The following is an 18142-nucleotide window of genomic DNA, read 5'->3' as shown; positions in this document are numbered from 1 at the left end:
TTCTCCTACTATAGTGTGGCGTGGAGCTCGTTGAACTAGGCTCAATCAAAAAGCAGATTCGTATAGTATTCGGTCACACATTGTTTAGCATAGTTGTTGACGGTGCCACTTTGTAGATGCCTCGTAATACTCGTACACGTGCTCAACCGCTGGATAAACGACTACGTGGAGGAGAGAAAGGATAGATAGGCAGGTTAATGGCATAACTGGTTAATAAGTTCGTATTATTGGGGACTTTCTTGTTACCCAGTACAACTGGAAGAGCAAGTTCCGTAGTTGGTAATTCACAGAGCTTTCACATGACCCAACGCAAAATTATATGTAAGAGAAACTCCCTGCGTTAAAGGTAAAGAAACCTCCGTGCTCATTGTTGCCTTGCTTTAGTCATGTGATCCTTTTCTCCCTCTTTTATTGTTTGATTGAAAAGATGCGAACGGGCAAGCGCCTGTCGCAAGTACCGTACCGTACCGTACCGTACCGTACCGTACCGTATTTCGTACCGCGATGTGCCCTGAGGGAAGAACATTCTGCTAAAGTTTAATTAAAATATCCTGGTAATTTTTATCCTCAATCCTGTATTGATACGCTTAAAGTTGGCCCTGCTATATTTGTTTACAATTTCAGGCAATATTGATGCCATGTGGCGTATGGACTTACGCTCGACGCTGCGTAAAACGCGCTAATCGCTTCGCCAAATCAATTTTTTTTTGCTGTTCCAAGATGTGCTCCAAAAGGTCAAATGACCGTTCCGCCAAAGCTTTTCCGGGAACCGCTTTATAGAATATTTTTTGTTACTACAGATATGCATACAGTGGAGACGTTGCCTTTAAGACGATTGATGTTGTTCGGCGTGCTCTATTTCATTCGTGACACCATGAACACCCTTCTTCAAGGGTTGGCATTAGTTTGCAAGATTTAGATTTCGTAGAAAACAATTTTTGTTGGCTGAGACGCGCGTTGGTTTTATAAGTGACCATGTTGGTACGACGAAGACAGTTGCTGGATACCGTGTGTCATTCATTCATGAGCAAAACTACTTGGGAGGTCGAATGAAAGTTTATCGATTCTCTTGATTATATACGCGTCCCAAAACTGCAGACTATAAGGGATGTAGTAATGAAAGGCACCAGACAAATTTTCATGGTGTGGGGTGTAAGGCTGTGCTTTTACCCCACATATACAGATCTATACAGCTTGAAGATGACAAGCTTAACAATTGCGTGCCGAGGCTCGCACGAATATTCTGCAATAGCGTCTTTTATGTCTCCCATTTTGATTTTGGCGCTTGAGAGCGAGATGCGCCATGAAGTCATAACATGCTAGATCACGTGGGCTTCAGGTCAAGTGGGCGGATCGTATACGCCTGAACTTCATATGCCACCGCTGCATCGCCTCTTCACTTCTGAACAGTTAAGAACGGAGTGACTACACATGCAGTGTGGCGAGAGAGAAATACCGTACATTACAATGAACTATTGCAACCATGCAATAACACTCAGAAGCTGGTTAACGGAAACAATGTCTTCCACAAACGACTCATGCACTGTTCCGATATCAGGCAAGCATGATTGGTTTGCACAATATCAGCAGAATGAGAACACGATTGCGGCGCGAGTCCACCTAGCGTGCGCCGATTCCATTTGACCAGAGGCAGAAAATATATACTGTCGTTTACAGCCCAACTGCGCAAATATGCATGCTACTCGTAAGCAGTTTCTCGGTATTCGGGTACCTGCACTCAGTGCTGGGATCTGCACCATCGACCTGTACGTGCACACAGCTCGATCATTTGAACATATTAATAGGCCATTGGAATCACCGAATGGCCTTCAACGTGTTCTAAACATGTGATTTGGACACCGATTTCTCAAGATGCTGGCGAACCAATGGCAAAAAAGAGAAAAAACTTCATTAATTAAAGATTTATTTGCACCATGAAACTGATTTTTTTCTTTCGTCTCCATAACTCTAGGTATCATCGAATGATAGCGCATCGTTGAATACCTATCTGCACAGCTAAACGATAACAGTAAAAACTTCTTGATTCACCTTTTGTCTTCTATGTATATGCGGTGATAGAGGAGCCGTAGCCTGCTGCAGCATGGCTTATTCGACTTGTATCCTGCCCGGTTTCTGCGATTATCGTCCGTGGTTCAGCAGGCAAAAATATGGCGCACGAAACAAGAGATGAATAACATACTCCTGCACTAAAACGATTTAAAATAAATCCCGTGCTCTTGACTCTATCATCGAAATTGAATTCGTCGGTCAATTGTAAACAGCAGGGAAAGCTGTAGCGATAGTTTGAAAGCACAAGTATCCTGCTTGTTCCGTAACATTCCTGTTTATTGTTGTTATTAATTTTTTGACTATACAAGGCATTGCCCGCGGACCAAGGCAAAAAAAAAGGCGATTACCCTCCTGACGGGGACCTGTTCGCACGGGCGCAGCAATAGTGCTCCTGTTACAAAATAAAATATTTTTTCTTTACAGATATGAACAGTATACGTAGTTATTCCTGTCAGACAAGCTTATCAAAATTTTCATATAATTTCCCGTTACACAATAACGAAGCACTAATAGTAACATTTCACGAGTTTAGTAGATATTTCTTCAAGGAATTGTACCGAAAAGTCTAACATAACAACTAAAATTGGCAGACGTCACAATATGTTAAAAATTTATCAGAGACGGCAGTTCACACATTTAACCGTAACCAAACTGAGACAACATGTAAAAGTGAGACAACATGTAATTTGAAATTTTGAGCAGTTGCACTTGTTTTGCTCGACGCTGGAAACAATATGCCGTCTTACTCACTTTTGATATTGCTAAAGCTTATGACAGCGTAGCACATAAAAACACTTCAGAATACAGGCCTATAAAAGTATGTTATAGTGTGAATATACGCATTTTTATGCCGCAGAAACATTTGCATCTCGTTGTACGGATTGTCATCTTTAAGATAAAAACAAACTCAAGGCGTACCTTAATGTCAGTCCTATCATCATTATTGTTTAATGTTTTATTAGGCTCTGTCCAATCTCAACAGGATGTGCAGGTGTATGTTCATGCCGATCACATAGTGTTTTTCGTTGCATCAATAGACATACATACTCTCTACCAAATTCTACAGGGCTATATGAGTAACCTTGAAAAGTGGCTTGATGGCATTAACCTCTCTTCTAATATCAGCAAAACTCGATCCTTGTTTTGCCTAAAAACAATCCCGCACACATTTCGCCGGTATACCGACAAGAAGTTGTCCCACAGGTGGAGTCGCTTAAATATTTTAGAGTTACGTACAACGAGAAACTGAACTTGAGCCCACACATAGAACGCGTTGCATCCAAAGGGAGCACGTGCAGTAGGCACCCTGCGTAGTCTTAGCAACAGTAGCTACGGATTGCGCCGGGACGTCCTTGTAATGATTTATTGCTTGTATGTTCGTCCAATATTAGAGTGTAGCTCCGTTTGATTCTCAGGTTGACCTGCTTAAAAAATTCACTCCCTTGTTCTTTTAGAATGAGAAGCGTTTCGTTTTATGTCGGGGTCCCCTTAAGTTTCTCGCGATTAACCTTTTATATCAAGAAGCACGCATGTCTTCTCATTAGATTTCATAACTTACTCGTGCAAACCTTTTCAAAGGTGTATGCACCTCACACAGGAGACCTAAGTAGGCTTTCATTAATGAGTCAGACTTATGTTTTAAAAAATAAGTGGCCTCGTTTACGGTGCTTCAAATTTTTTTTTGTGGAACTCTGTTAGACAAGTCGCTAGTTCATCTTTGTGAGATAGACTAATTAAGCAGCGCTGCTCTGATAGCTAGGATTGAGTTCGATTACATTTTTCCAAATAATGCCAAGCATTTGCCCTTTCAATTCCTAAATAGTATCTTAAATAATCACCTTGCACCACTAGAAATAAATGTTGTGATATAGTGACTGGCGCTTCCGTTTGTGAAGAGAAGGCAGGTGTGGGCACTGTATTGACATTTCTTAATTATCTTTTCAATCACACTGCCTGACTTCACACCTGCATTTCAGGCTGAATTATCAGTAATTATTATAGCTTTGCGTAAATTACCATCACCGTTGTCAGCAGCGGTAATTTTAACAGATTGTCTCTCTGTTCTTTCCCAACCATTTCGACTTCATCAAACGCACTAGAAGTGCTAAATTTGTTCGTCCCAAGACATTTACGCCTGGTTCGTAAGGTATGGGTGCCGGGACAGAAAGGTCTAATAATAAGTTAACCTGCTGATGAATTCGCAGTAGCATCACATGGCGGCCCGATAATCCCTATTTTAGCCTAGAGAATAACTTTCACAAAACTTCGTCGTCTACCTCTGAATTTTGGCATCTAAATTTTTTCATATAGAATAGATGATATTCTACTAGAAAGGCTAAAGTGTCGCTTACGAGACTTCGTTGTCGAGCCTCCGAATAAGCGGTTGCCGTCACCGGCATGGTCCGGCGATTTCAGCAGTGTTTCATTTCTGTAGCGAGAGGGAAACTCTGGAACATATCTTTTTAGCGTGTCGCCGTTTTAACGTTCAGAGCCAGGTCGCGGGATCGAATTCCGGCCACGGCGGCCGCATTTCGATGGGGACGAAATGCGAAAACACCCGTGCACTTAGATTTAGATGCACACTAAAGAACCCCAGGCGGTCAAAATTTGGGGAGCCCCCATTACGGCGTGCCTCATAATCAGATCGTGGTTTTGGCACGTAAAACCCCATAATTTGATTTTTAGGTTCAAAGAAAAAGATTGTCAGAAGAACCATTACGTAAACTTTACTTGATGTTGACTCTCTTAGTGGTCCTTTCCTTTGGCGCTACCAAAATGGGTTTTAGCCATTGAAACGTTTGTGATGCCCTCTGCAATTTTTGTGCGAAACAAATACAGTTCAATGCTTAACTTTCCGCTCTATTTCCCCTTTTTAATCGCAATTTCGAATTCTTCACTATGAAGTTTATATCTACATCACATAATTTTTGCGTTACACAATTTCAACTTACTGGTTTCATTGAAATAATATTCGTCAAAACTAGTATACGTATATTTTCGAATCTTTGCGCCGCCCTATTCATGGCCGAAATTCCCGCGTGGGGCACAACACGTCATTGAAGAAGAAGAAAAACTTATTTACAAGTGCCAGTCCAGTTATAGAAGGGTATCAGAAAAATCACAATGCTACATTCTTTGAGCGCACAGCCACGTCGCCGTGATGTCGACCGCCACACGTGCGGTGGCTTGAACCTGCTCGCACGTGCCCAGTTTAAATTTGAAACAGAAAAAAAAACGTTTTAATGGTTTCCTGACGCCCCCGCACACTCCCATTATAAACTGACTGAGTGCATAGGTGCCACGTGCCGCACGTTTCACAGCAATAAGAATTTTTACCACTACCCTTCCAAAAACGTGCATCGAATCTATGTACGCAGGAAATCTTCTTTTTATTTTTTTACGCTGCCTCTGTAATGTAGAAGGCCACGATGACAACAGAACACCGTGCGACGTGGGGATCTGGCTCATCAATAATCTTAGAAGGGCTCACGTGCCCAATCTATCACATACCTCTAGAGTTTGTTCTGGAGAGTGGGACTTGGATAATGATCGAAAACAAAGGTCAAGCAGGGATTTTACTTTCACAAAGGGAAGTTGTCGATAAATGTTTACCAAGCGTCTACGAGGGTTGCTAGCTTTCCCTAGGTGACGTTTAGACCAGATTTCCGGCACGGAAATATGAACATACACACTTATGAAGCGCATCGAAATGTTTCACGTACGAAGAGATCGATGTCATTCGAACGTGCGAAGCGCGAGTTCTTTCCTGGTGAGAAGGCTGGCAGCATTGGTTTCCTTGGTCAAGCAAGGCAGCTTTTCAGAATGCGCTCCGCCACCGGAAGCCCATCCCTGGAAGGTTAACTTCGTAGACGAGAACCCTAGTCCCACTGTTTACCGACTATAATACTTGGAAGCCTTGTCGAGCTCGAAGGTGAGCTTCATTATAAGTTTGTAGTGCTACTTTTGAAGCAGACGACAGTTCGGGTGCCTGGAAGTTGGCGGTGCAAATATGGAAGCTGATTCGGACATCGATTTTAATATCGCCGAAACTGAGCGGGGCGATGTCACTGACAAGTATTAACAAAAACAAGTTCCACTCAAAAAGGATAGAAGTTCAATTCGCACAAAAGCACTTACAAGATCGGTCGAAGTAATCAAAAGTGAGGAATGGAAGTACTGTCAGCTTGAAAACTATAGATATGTGTATGCACAGATGCTGTGAAGCATGTGCATCAAGATAAAAATCCTTATAAATAAATCGAAGGTAACTTTGTCCCATAAATTAAACGTAAGACACGTATTATTTGCAGATTTCTCTGCTGCGACATAAAGCTTAATACTTCACCATAGATGGCAGTTATCGCAAGTTGCGTAGCTGCACTAAAAAACACGAGGAAGATAACGCGCGGATTGTATTATGCACAATTCTTGCTTAACCAACCGTTAACAATTATCTATGATATAACCAAAGTTTGTTACTGTGATTTGTCTTCCCTATCTTTCGCAGAATTGGACGAAGGAAAACAGCGTTGCTGCTCATAGCAGTGGGTTCCATTGCCAACCTGCTGAGCGCCTTTTTCTCAGATTTTCTTAGTTACACGGCTTTGAGGTTCTTCGCCGCCGCAGGAACGTACCCGGTGACGACAACGGTATTCGTGTTGGGTAGGCCTCAGTTTTCCCCGTAGTCTCTCTTTCGGCAAGCGCCTGTCTCTCCTTCCTTCTTGCTCTTTATTCTCGCTATGCCCTGTCTCTGTCCTTCTCTAAAGCAAACCGAATTTGACACTCAGTTAAATAATTTTGCATTCACGGGCGTGGATCTCGGAACAAGGCCCAGCCCCGTGGTGAGGTGTGGTGAGGTGTGTAATGAGGTGAGGTGTGTAATGAGGTGAGGTGTGTAATCGGTAATGTAATGTAATCGGTAAGGTGTGCAATGAGGTAATGAGGTGAGGTGTGTAATGAGGTAATGTAATGTAATCGGTAAGGTGTGTAATGAGGTAATGAGGTGAGGTGTGTAATCGTTGCGCCACACTGCGTGTGGCGCAACGATTACAAGCTGGGCGAAGCTGATATCAGCTACGACCCTACTCTCGGCTGCCGAAAACAGGCAACGACCGACTTTTACGTTTCCATGACGTTGGCGTTCCCTCACGGCTTGACGTTGTGTCGAGAGCCACACCCCTGAATGCAGAATTAACTGCCCGAGTGTCAAGTTTGATAATGAATATGTTGGAAGGCAAGCGTTCCAGGAGAATCAAACTAAGCGAAGTTGACCTCAAACATGATTGTCCTAACGTATCAAATACAAACACGTATAATAATCGTGAAAGCAAGCGAATAATAATTAAGAAGCTTTTGTTTAGTTATTCCAATTTGTCGCGAAAATTGCGCCCGACAATGTGCATAAACTGCCCATGCGAGCCGTTTTTGCGTAGTTAGCATAGCGTTTTTATTAAAATTAGCGTTACTTTACCTTGAATACCCTGTATATTTGTGCGTGAATGGCAAGAGGAATAAACTTACAACGCAGCTGTGGTGATTTGTTGAAGGATAAGAAAACAATATCGCTGTTAATTTCTTTTGTAACAACGCTTTTCGAAAATAATATTCCAAGACGGCAGAATGAAGTCGACGGGCTGATGTGTGTGCGTTCTTAATAAGCTCTCTTATGTTGAGGTGAGAACAAAGGCTGTCATGGAACGCATTTTCACCAATGAGTTCCTCGCCTGTGGAATTACGCAATTATGCAAATTCCTAGTAGCTAACAAGGTTGTGTGTGGCCACCTGCCAAGTTCTGTGCATCAAGAATTAAGGTCTGTGGCACGGATGATACAACACTCCGTAATGCTCACCAGGCCGTAGTGTTGGGCGGCGAGAAAAATTGTCTGTATATGTAAAATAGCTTTGAGAAAAAACAAAAAAGAAAGAAGATAAATATACAGCTGCAGCAACAAAACTTTTAAACGAATGAACGTTGCATAACGTGTCGACGGGCTAGCTGGCGCATTTACTTAGATGTATTGAATAAGCTGCTTTACATCGATTCAATTGTTTTTATATTATCGCTGCGGTTACACCTACGTAATTGTCAGTAAAAACTGCCCATTAATACATGTAGGTCGAAGGTTTCAAGTGAGGCTAGGTTTGATATAACATCGCTGTTCCACCCGAAAGGCGAAGCATCGATTGCGGTAGCAAATTAGTAGATAGCTGTACGAAGTAAATTTGTTAACATTTGCTTACTAACTAAATTAACAATGATATAATATGCAAGCGCGACTGAACGAAGACGTAGAAAGAAATAGATACACATAGATAGCGCTGTCTTTGTGTACCTTCTTCTTTCTACGTCCTTGTTCAGTCGCGCTTACACAGTCTATCATGGCTTGAAGTCAACTAGCCGGCCAACGTGTTTTAACTAAATTAACAAGCAAGGCATCACGAGCGCGCATGTAGACATGGACACATGTCGCTCAACGAGAAACGCGCTGTCAAAATGCAGGAGTGAGGAATCGCGGCAGCAGCAAGTGAATTGAGCTTCGTCATCTCTCGCTTCAACGCGAACGAAACGTTGAAAGCACAGCGCAAACGAAGCTACCGGCACTACGCGCAATCTGCAAACATCGCCGATCGTTTTGAAGATGAGACTCGCGCGGGCGCGCACTTTGGCCATGCCGCAGGTCGCTTTGAAGACAGACGAGCGCCGGAAACGCGTCGCTACGGCGTCCGCCAAAGCGTCTACTACGGTGGCCGCCATTCTCGCGCCCAACCTAGGTGGCTTTGGCCCAACGCCGTAGTAGATGCCGCGGATGTCTCCACTCTGCGCGGAGTGGCAGGCGAGGAGAACATCGAAGCAGACGCCGGAGAAGAACGCCCCCCCCCGTTCTCTCCCTCTCCTGACCTCCGTGCCTCGCGCGCCACATGAAAGGGCACGCTTCTGGCCCGTGTTCCTCGCTTGCACACGCGAGATTGAACCGCGTTAGTTCGCCGGCTCACCCTCAGATGCTTTCACTAGCGCATACAGCCTACGGCGCGCGGCGACGGTTTTATTGCCCTTGGACTTTAAGCAGAACCCCGCTGCGGCGGCGATGCCGACGGTAGAAATGTGCCTAGAGTGTCCAATTCAATAATGATACAGCCACCGAGGCAAGAAATAAATTCCATATACCTATAGTGAGCCCTCATGTAGTCCATCTGCAAGGTACTTACTTGATCTTCACGTTGATGTGTTACAGAGAGTGAATAGAGAGCAACAGAATAGGGTCAGGTCGATGCTTTTCACACGTAAATTCTACTGCTCAGTGTCCACCTCTTCGTCTGCACATTCGAACGGTCTCATATGTGCGCTCATATCTGGCCCTGGGCCCGGAGAACGGCAGCCAGTTAGATTACGTAAATGCCTGATCGAGCTGCAGAAAGAAAATGCCGTGGGCTCCGTAGGGAAATTCTTTTGGCCGCAACGATGCCTTTTTTTCTTCCTTGGCCTGTCATACTAGCTAAAGTAGGTGAAAAGCAATTCTTTGCGAGTCAAACGCGACATAAAACAAATTGGTTTAAAAAAAACAGTGTTAATTTACTTCTCCTGCAGTAAAGGCCTGCGTGGGGAGTTCTCAATCACCTTTTTTTATGTTGGTAAGCATTCTATGAGTGCACACGTGATGGTGGGCACAGCAACACAGTCAATTGTCACCGACGCCAGGAATGACCACTTCTTATAAAGTTTCACACCAAATGACTACAGTAGTAGCGTTACGAAGTCAACGCGAAATCCATAAATGTTCGTTTTTCATTGCGAATTCACACGAGGCCACCGTCGGAGTTTGGCTACAGTGTACACATCTAAACAAAATATATACCTGATTCCGTCACATCTGTTTCCTAATTTAACAATAGCCGTGGCAAGTTCGAAGGCATTCATTAGAAATACTGGGTACTATAAGGAAAAAGCGACTAGTTGGTCATTCTATATACTATTCAGGGAAGCAGTGCTCAAGACTGTTCTTATCTGTTGTTCTTTTACGTGTCATAAGTGCATTCTGCGCGTCACCCACGCAGTCATGGAGTACACGGTAGCTGAAAGGAGGACTCTGGTCGCCTTCGTATGGAGCGTCGCCTGGACTACCTTCGGCGCGCTGTCACCCTGGTACGCCTACCTGGTGCAGAATTCCAGGACACTCATCGAAACCAGCGTGTGTTTCAGCGCTGTCCTCTTTATATTAACACTGTGAGTGATCCACGCTTGCTGTTGAATCGCCGCTTCGGTCGTACGCAGGCGTAATACCCTTAAATTAGGCCCGTGCAATGAAAACGCCGAAATCATATAAATAACGGATTACAGCGGCATTGTGGTAATCCATTATACACCGAGCCAAGGCGTTTGCTACGAAGATTATTCTACAATGATCGCTGTTGCTTCGACGTGCAGGATTAAAGTTATCTCGCTTGAACACTGAACCAATGGTTTATTGGACCACAAATCCTAACGAAGGAAATCTTGCTAACCAAACAATATGCTTCAACTGCGCAGACAACAGCAGACAAGTTCAACCTTAAATTAAATCAACCTTTACTTTCATTCTGGTGAAGTACCTAAAGGACTGTAAGAAATAGCGACTAGTCCATAGCCCCATAATAAATTTTGGAGGAAATTTCGTAATAATTTCACAGCCACGTGGTAAATTCCTGGGTGTAGATATCGCTGCTATGGAGACACACGTGTGGATGAAAGCGATTAAAGGGTTCAGATCCAAAAGTAGACTGCACAACTTCGATTCTTATATCCACGGTACTCTCAACTGCATCACGCGAAGTGACGCACATTTTTGTCCCTGAAGAAGACACAGATGGGAAAACATCGGTCCTTCCACACTGCACAAGTGAGCCAAACATAGGAACACAGCCATGAGCACTGCCGGAAGGAAGCAAACACGGAATCCTGTGCTCTGCGATTATGTAAAGGCGTAGGTTTGGAGATATGCATTATTTCAACATTTTTGTTTGTTTCACCTGACGGATGTGCTACCGCTCACCTGAAATACTAAATCATTTATAACCACCTTTGCTGCACACCGTTATACGTCACTGTTTACGGCATTCTAGCTGACCATGCGCATAGCTTCGCTTCTCTTTCTTTTCATTTTGCCAATTATTTTAAATGCGTAAGCATTTCTATTTCTATTTCTATTTCACTGAGGAAAACCGTCGTTGATGCTTGGCGCTTTCACTCCATAGTGAAAATGTCATATTGATAAAAATAAATAAGCGAAGTAAGATGGATATAAACGTACAACGAGTTCCGAGCCTACGACTTCTTGAGTCAAAATCAGGCACCTTAGTCACTGCGCTACCAATCCGTTACCGCAAAGCGGCGCAAAACCACATGTCTATCGTGTTTCGCAGACGAAGCGGCGCGGCCGCGCAGGTGACGTGATTTCGCCACCGTAGCAAACGTGCTACTTGCATTTGTGTACTTGGGTTTCTGGCGAAGGTTCAAGAACACGTTTGACCCCCCAATTTATTTTTGCGTTTATTCGGATGATCTGTTGCTTTATTGGGAATCAATTTATCGTGGATTTGAGATATAGACAACTTCGCCACTTTATTATCGTACTATAGAGAGAGAAAGGAAGAAGGAAAGGCAGGGAGGTTAACCAGACTGAGTCCAGTTTGCAACCCTACACGTGGGGAGAAAAATGGGGAGTGAAAGAGAGAGAGAGAGAGAGAGAGAGAACTAGGTGTAGGATGTCTATAGTCGGGCACTCAAGTCTGTTGCCTTTAGGTACGATAGATAATAATTGAGCCTATATGATTCCTGGTAATTAAGACATTTTACTCGCATACTCACGTCGATTACCCATTTTGTGCTGCTTGAAATTCCTCGTATGTCTCGCTTAGATACTTCAAATTCTAATCGAGCAATTTAGCTGTAGCAGGTGCATAATTTATGTGTTACTGATAGCGTTTATGGTTTCTCTACAAGCGTCCCCTAAGAACCTTCTCTAGAGGGCAAATTTGCATACCATTCATTTCAGGATGCGACGCAGCTGGAAAAAAATCACAGAACCTTTATGCTATAGATTACGGCACTCATCGACTTCAATGACGTCGCAGCAATAAAGCCAGATGAGCGATTTGTCAACACGTCTTCGGTTTGCAGGTGCAAACCGAAGATTCCTTCGTCGTGCAGTTGGGTAGTGTTCTGTTCCTTGGTCTTAGAAAACGCGGCAAAAAGTGGATTATAGGGAAGAATTTACAAACACTCCAATGTCATGAACGCGAGAAAAAATTGTAGGTCATGTGTATGCATGATTGAATTCATATTATGTGTGTATGTGCGTGTGTGCGTGCGTGTTTGTGCGCGTTACAGACATCAACAAGGAATATCTAGTGCACCTGGAATCACCTTGCTTAGTGCAGCTGAAACATTGGCGTCATGGGCGATGGAAAACTTTCAAGATGCTGTTGCGTCTAGAACTAAACATGTTTTCCTCACAGTTTGCCTATGGTTAAACGGGTACTCACTAGCGTCGTTAACTGCCTGGGCTTTCAGTCTGTGTCGATACTTTTCACAAATTGGTACTCATGGCGTTTATAGCTACTTTCTTGTTTTCATATCCTCAGGTGGCTTCCCGAGTCCTCCAGCTGGCTATTGTCGGTAAACCGCAAGGAAGAAGCTTTCGCCATTCTTCAGAGGATAGCGCGCATCAACGGCAAGGACGTATCTCAAGAAAAGCTGAGCAAGTTGCTAGAGGTGAGTTAATTGTGCTTTAGCGACAGCCCCGTGACCATACACGATAACGTTTACGTGAGGTGTTGCTACATTAAGTATTATGACAAATTTGCTGCATGGCTTGTCACGCGACTTCTACCTAAATACCAATATAATTTTCCATTGGTCAAATATAGCAGTCGTATACGTTCTTCCCCAGCAAGGGGTAGCCAGCCAGTACTTACGCTGGCTAACCTCCCTTTCTTTCTTCCTGTCTACCTCTCTCTCTCTCTCTCACTTTATGTTATATTGGTAACGTTTTGGAACTCGATGAATTTAATTTGGAGTATGTTGCTACCAATAGGGCCCAATAGGTGACATATGTATAGCGAAGCTGTATACCTATACCGTCCAAGGAAATTTTCGTGTCGTTGGTGTGGTAAGCAAGAAAACTCCCCATACGTGGGCCGATCCCGGAGATAGTGAAATGCGGAGATGAAGCAGGCGTTAAGAACTCCTCACACGTGGGCCGATACCGAAGATAGTGCAATGCCGGGCCGACGCGCGGCGGAGGTGCAGCAGGAGTTAAGCACTCCCCATACGTGGGCCCATCCCGAAGATAGAGCGATGCTGGGCCGACCCGGGACGGAGCTGCAGTTCGCCATTAAGGGGCCCACATACACAGCTTCGCTGGTTATTCTTCCTCACAGAGTGGAAGGGCACTAAGTTTTTTTTCTCATGCCAACGCCAACTAGCCCTTAGAGACAACTGGTGCGTGCGTAACGTCACAAAGCACGATGCGCGTGCGAAGTTCCATGCGGCCACCCCTCCAGATTTACCTTTCTCTTTCCCTTGCGTCAGGAGCGAGGGCGTGTTAGTTTCTCCCATGCCTCCCCCGAGGCAGCTAACGCTTTAAAACGCTGACTGGACCGCCTTCGGGATGGGCTCCGGTCGTAACGGAATGGGTTATGACGTTTCTGGCAGGCGTGAAGAAAACAAAAATATAGTAATGTCGTCACTGTCATATTATCGTCGAACTCGTCATGTTGCTTCTGTCGACATACACAGGCTTGCGTCCAACACAGCTGCTTGATCTACACAAACACGCTGGTCCATCCAATAACTATTCGAAAAACTTCGAACGGTGAGGAAAAGATAGCTACCTGCAAAATGCTTCGCATAATATCGATCCCCAAAGTGCGCGGAATTTGCGTTATTATTCCCCCATGGGGGTTTGTTACAATGTTTGCTGTTATTTGTGCCGTCGAATCGCGATTGCTGTGTGCAGTCCTTAATTGCACAGGGGCCCCATTTTGGCACTCTTACGGCGAATACAGCCGGAAGCGTCGGTCATACCGAACTCGAAGTAGAACCGGCATAATGTATGCCTAATGACTGCGACGACACTGCGCATAAATTGTGCGCTGACTTACCATGTAACCCTCCTTGGACGTGTTCTGTTAGTGCGAAAGTTTGCCTGGAGTATCGAAATATACCGCATGTTCTAATAGACGATGTGTTGACGTGACTTGACGTGAATTATCTTTTGGAAAGGTAGACGGGGTGCCCTGTGATGAGCAGCGACATGTCAGCATGTACTTGAAGATTGTTACAAATAGTTCCAGGGCTTCGTAGCCGCAGTGCTCTTTCCTTTTTTTGCGGGGGAGGTGGGTGTCTTTCTGTACGATATATACCCTAAGCTGTTTCGAGCATGCGTTAAAGGTTTCTAACAGAGTTCTGCCACAAACAAGCGCAATTCTTAACGCTCTCAGACGCTACTTTGCTTCATCTTGCTTCACCAAACCTTGCTTTCACCACATTTCTTGCATTTTCAGAATAATAGAAAGTGTACAGCTGCAGAAAAAGAATTAAGAATCTGCAGCCGTTTAGTGAGTTGTGTCAAGATCACTTCATGCGAAAACTCACTACAGGAACATCAAATATGAGAGAATAAAATATTCCGTGTTTTTAAAAGCTTGAAAACCACTTATCCAGCCACATGAAAATTATGGCTGGTGCTTGACATTGTGAAAAACATTGAAAGAAGTTAACCCTCAACATACAACATACTGACACCGAGTAAAAACACCGAAGCGTCTACTTTTCCAGGTTCACGCCTGTGTTCTGCCGCGACACGTCCAAGGTTTCACTCAGCAGGTTAAGGTCTGGAGTGGCGCCCCGGGTCGTACTTGTGCCGATGCGGGTGGGAGTGTCTGGTTTGTTGAGTAGGGCTAGGTTGTGCTGATCCATCACGTTTGCCAGCACCCTGCCTCTCTCGGAGCAAAATCTGAAGCCCCATATTGAGTGAGGCGCATTGAAATCTCCTAATATCAATAGGGGTCGGCTGCCCGCCTCTCTTTTGCTGCCGAGTAACGTGCCCTCTACGTCCAGGTTCTTCTTGGAGGGCCGAGAGTATGCGTTGAGTATAAAGATGCTGTCTTTGTTTCCTATGCCTCTGCTGTGAATTTCCAAGAGAACGTGTTCACACCCTCTCTGGCTGGTCATGTGCTGCGTCGCAGCTATGTTACTTCTAACTAGGATCGTTCTGCTTTTCTCACTGGCATCGGTGTATGTGACGTGCCTCGGGAGTTTGGGTCGCGAGTTGGTTTCTTGTATTGCAAGAATATCCGGTTTGTGTTCCGCATTATCTATGCATTGCTGTAATTCCACTATTTTGTCCTTAATCCCTCGACTGTTCCATTGGGCTAAGGTCGTTGTATCTTCCTTCCTATTTTTACGCCTGTCCGCTATATCGGCTCAGGTTGGCAGTCGTGAGACTATTTCCCATACACGGTTTCCCATACGGGGTTCCCTTTTTAGCTTTTTGAGTGGTTAGTACGAGCTGGTTGACATTAGCTTCTAGCGCGTCGAACGTTGCCAAACCGCTTTGGCTGGCAAGCTGTGTGACCATATCGGTGATGGCTTGAATGTGCTTGGCCCACGCCGGTTGCTCAGACGGACTCGATTCAATTTTCTCTGCCTCCATAGCTTTTACCGGGGGCTCCGGCTGAGCGTCCCTCTTGGCAATTTTGCGTTTTGGGTCATACTCGCTGCTTTTCGATTTTTCTAATGCCGCCATGCGCGCAAGAAGCGAGCTGATTTGCTCATTTTGCTTAACTACAAGCGCTTTGAGTTGCATGCATTCCTCACAATCTTTCTTGGGAGTCTTGGGAAGGAGAGGGAAATCGTTGTTGCTAAGAGCGATAGGAGTTCTGTCTGCCCAGCCCACCTGTTTAGCGGTGTTCCCCGTCGGCGTCTGGCTCCGAGTATTCGACCTTGAGCGCGACACCCGGCGGCGCCCGCTGCAGCTGCACCCGGCGGGGACGCTCTCAAGCCCGGCCGTGAGGCGCAGCTGCTGCTCCGCCCTCGTCCGCCGTCACGGGAAAGAGAGCGGTTCCGGTACCCTGACGTAGCTGCTCCCTCCAGATGTGGCGGTTTGGAGGCTTCTGCTGACGTGTCGTTGGTATCTCTCCGCTCCCACCGGCGTTTCCGTACCACGTAGGGGATCTTGAAGCGAGCTTTGCACACTTTGCACAATGTTCGCCTCCACAGGGGCCACACTTGGGGGTACACTTGTGTTGTTCATCGGGATTACGAACACAATATTACGATATGGGGGCCCACCTTCAAGGCCCGAATGGAAACAACAAAGATAACTGACTGGGACAAACTTCGAAAAAGGCAAGCAGCCGATGAAGACGAGGACACGAACAGCACCAAACGGTATGGGAAACCGGCTAAGGAACAACTCGAGCTGGTAGAGAAATGCACCCACAAAATTGCGACCACACTGCAGACACCCTGTGTGGACGCAAAGCTTGCCCACCTTTGGGAAGCACGACACAGCCTCACCAGACGCTGAAAGAAACAACGACACGACAAGAAACTTCGAAAACGGATCCATGATCTCAACAAGCAATCCGCTGAATACGCGTCCAAGCTGTGCGGAGAGAACTGGCTGAGCGTGTGTGATGGACTGCAGGGCACCCTCTCTACCAGGAAGACGTGGTGCCTCCCTTGTCACCTGGTCGATCCTCTCGGCAGCAAGAGCGCCACAAATTGAAGCCTCACGCACACCCTCAACAACTATATTAGGGGTGCCGACAAACTCATCATCGACTTGAAGGCCAAGTATCTGAAAACGGAGAAGGGTGATATCGCACCTCCCGACTACGCAGGACCTACCAATGAAGCTATAGGCAAGCCGTTCACCGACACCGAGTTGGTCTCGGCAATCTCCGAGAGCAACAGGGGCAGCGCGCCGGGATCCGATGCCATTACCTACAAGTTACTCAACAACCTCGTGCACAAGGTCCGCAGAGAACTGCTCGAGTATATCAACTGGGTCTGGGAGTCTGGCAAACTTCCACAGGAATGAAAATAGGCAGAAGTCCCGCTTCATACCCAAGCCTGGGAAGACACCTCCCATCGACAACATGCGACCGATATCCCTCACGTCCTGCGTGGGGAAGGTCATGGAATGTATGGTACTCAAGAGGTTGCAGAGACATTGCATGCCACCGATCAGATGCCAGAGACAATGTATGGCTTTAGGCAACACCTGTGCACCCAGGATGTTCTCGTACAACTCAAGGAGCTGGTATTTAAGCGGGCAACGAAGCAGGCGCCGCGAGCGCTACTAGCGCTAGACCTCACAGGTGCTTTTGATAACGTCACGCATGAAAGTGTCCTCCGCAACCTACGCAACACGGATTGTGGAGTGAAAACATACTACTACATCCGAGACTTTTTCCATAACCGAACGGCCAGGATCAGAATAGGGGAGGAGACATCCCAACCGATCTCCCTAAGGGATAGAGGAACGCCGCAAGGTTCGGTCCTTTCCCCCCTCCTATTCAACATGGTTCTCCTGCCGTTGTCCAAGCTTCTCGAACGTGGAGTGAGAAGCTGGAATGCAAATCACTACCGCGCAACATGAACCCCACAAGGCATGCCGGACGACGCGACGCCCGGGCAGGAGCCATCTCCAGGACCCTGATGGAAGACGACACTGTCCTATATACAGACGCCTCTCCATCCAAACGCTTCACGAGGGCAACAGTCGTGGTCACTGGGCTAGCAAAGCTGGTCACCTGCGCATCAATCAACATTCCGTCTTCGGAGGAAGCAGAAGAAGTGGCGATATCTCTCGCACTCCTGCAATCTAACGTCACCAAGATCGTCACGGACTCGCAAGCTGCATACATTAACTACAGATCTCGCTGGGTGTCCCTTGCGGCACTAAAAATCCTCGGAAAAGCTACGCCTCCTAAACAAACAATCGAACTAGTTTGGGTCCCGACTCGCTCCTCAGTTGAGGGCAACGAATATGCTCAACAATAGGCCCAAGCGTGCAACTCCCAGGCC

At 45.8% G+C, this 18142-nt stretch overlaps 1 protein-coding gene across 2 annotated transcripts in view; it reads left to right on the top strand.

The window, feature by feature from the left end:
• LOC142572417 (solute carrier family 22 member 7-like) overlaps nt 1-18142 on the top strand; it is a 47413-nt gene that overhangs the window by 13823 nt on the left and 15448 nt on the right. For both annotated transcript variants that reach the window (XM_075681510.1, XM_075681509.1), the window contains 3 exons: nt 6578-6732; nt 10123-10291; nt 12688-12817. In XM_075681510.1, the coding sequence (XP_075537625.1) occupies nt 6578-6732; nt 10123-10291; nt 12688-12817 (454 nt within the window). The remainder of the gene's footprint in view (nt 1-6577; nt 6733-10122; nt 10292-12687; nt 12818-18142) is intronic.

Source organism: Dermacentor variabilis, chromosome 2 (assembly GCF_050947875.1).
Source record: "Dermacentor variabilis isolate Ectoservices chromosome 2, ASM5094787v1, whole genome shotgun sequence".
NCBI lineage: Eukaryota > Metazoa > Arthropoda > Arachnida > Ixodida > Ixodidae > Dermacentor > Dermacentor variabilis.
Note: the sequence above shows the minus strand (reverse complement) of the source record. Positions and strands in the feature narration are given on the sequence as shown.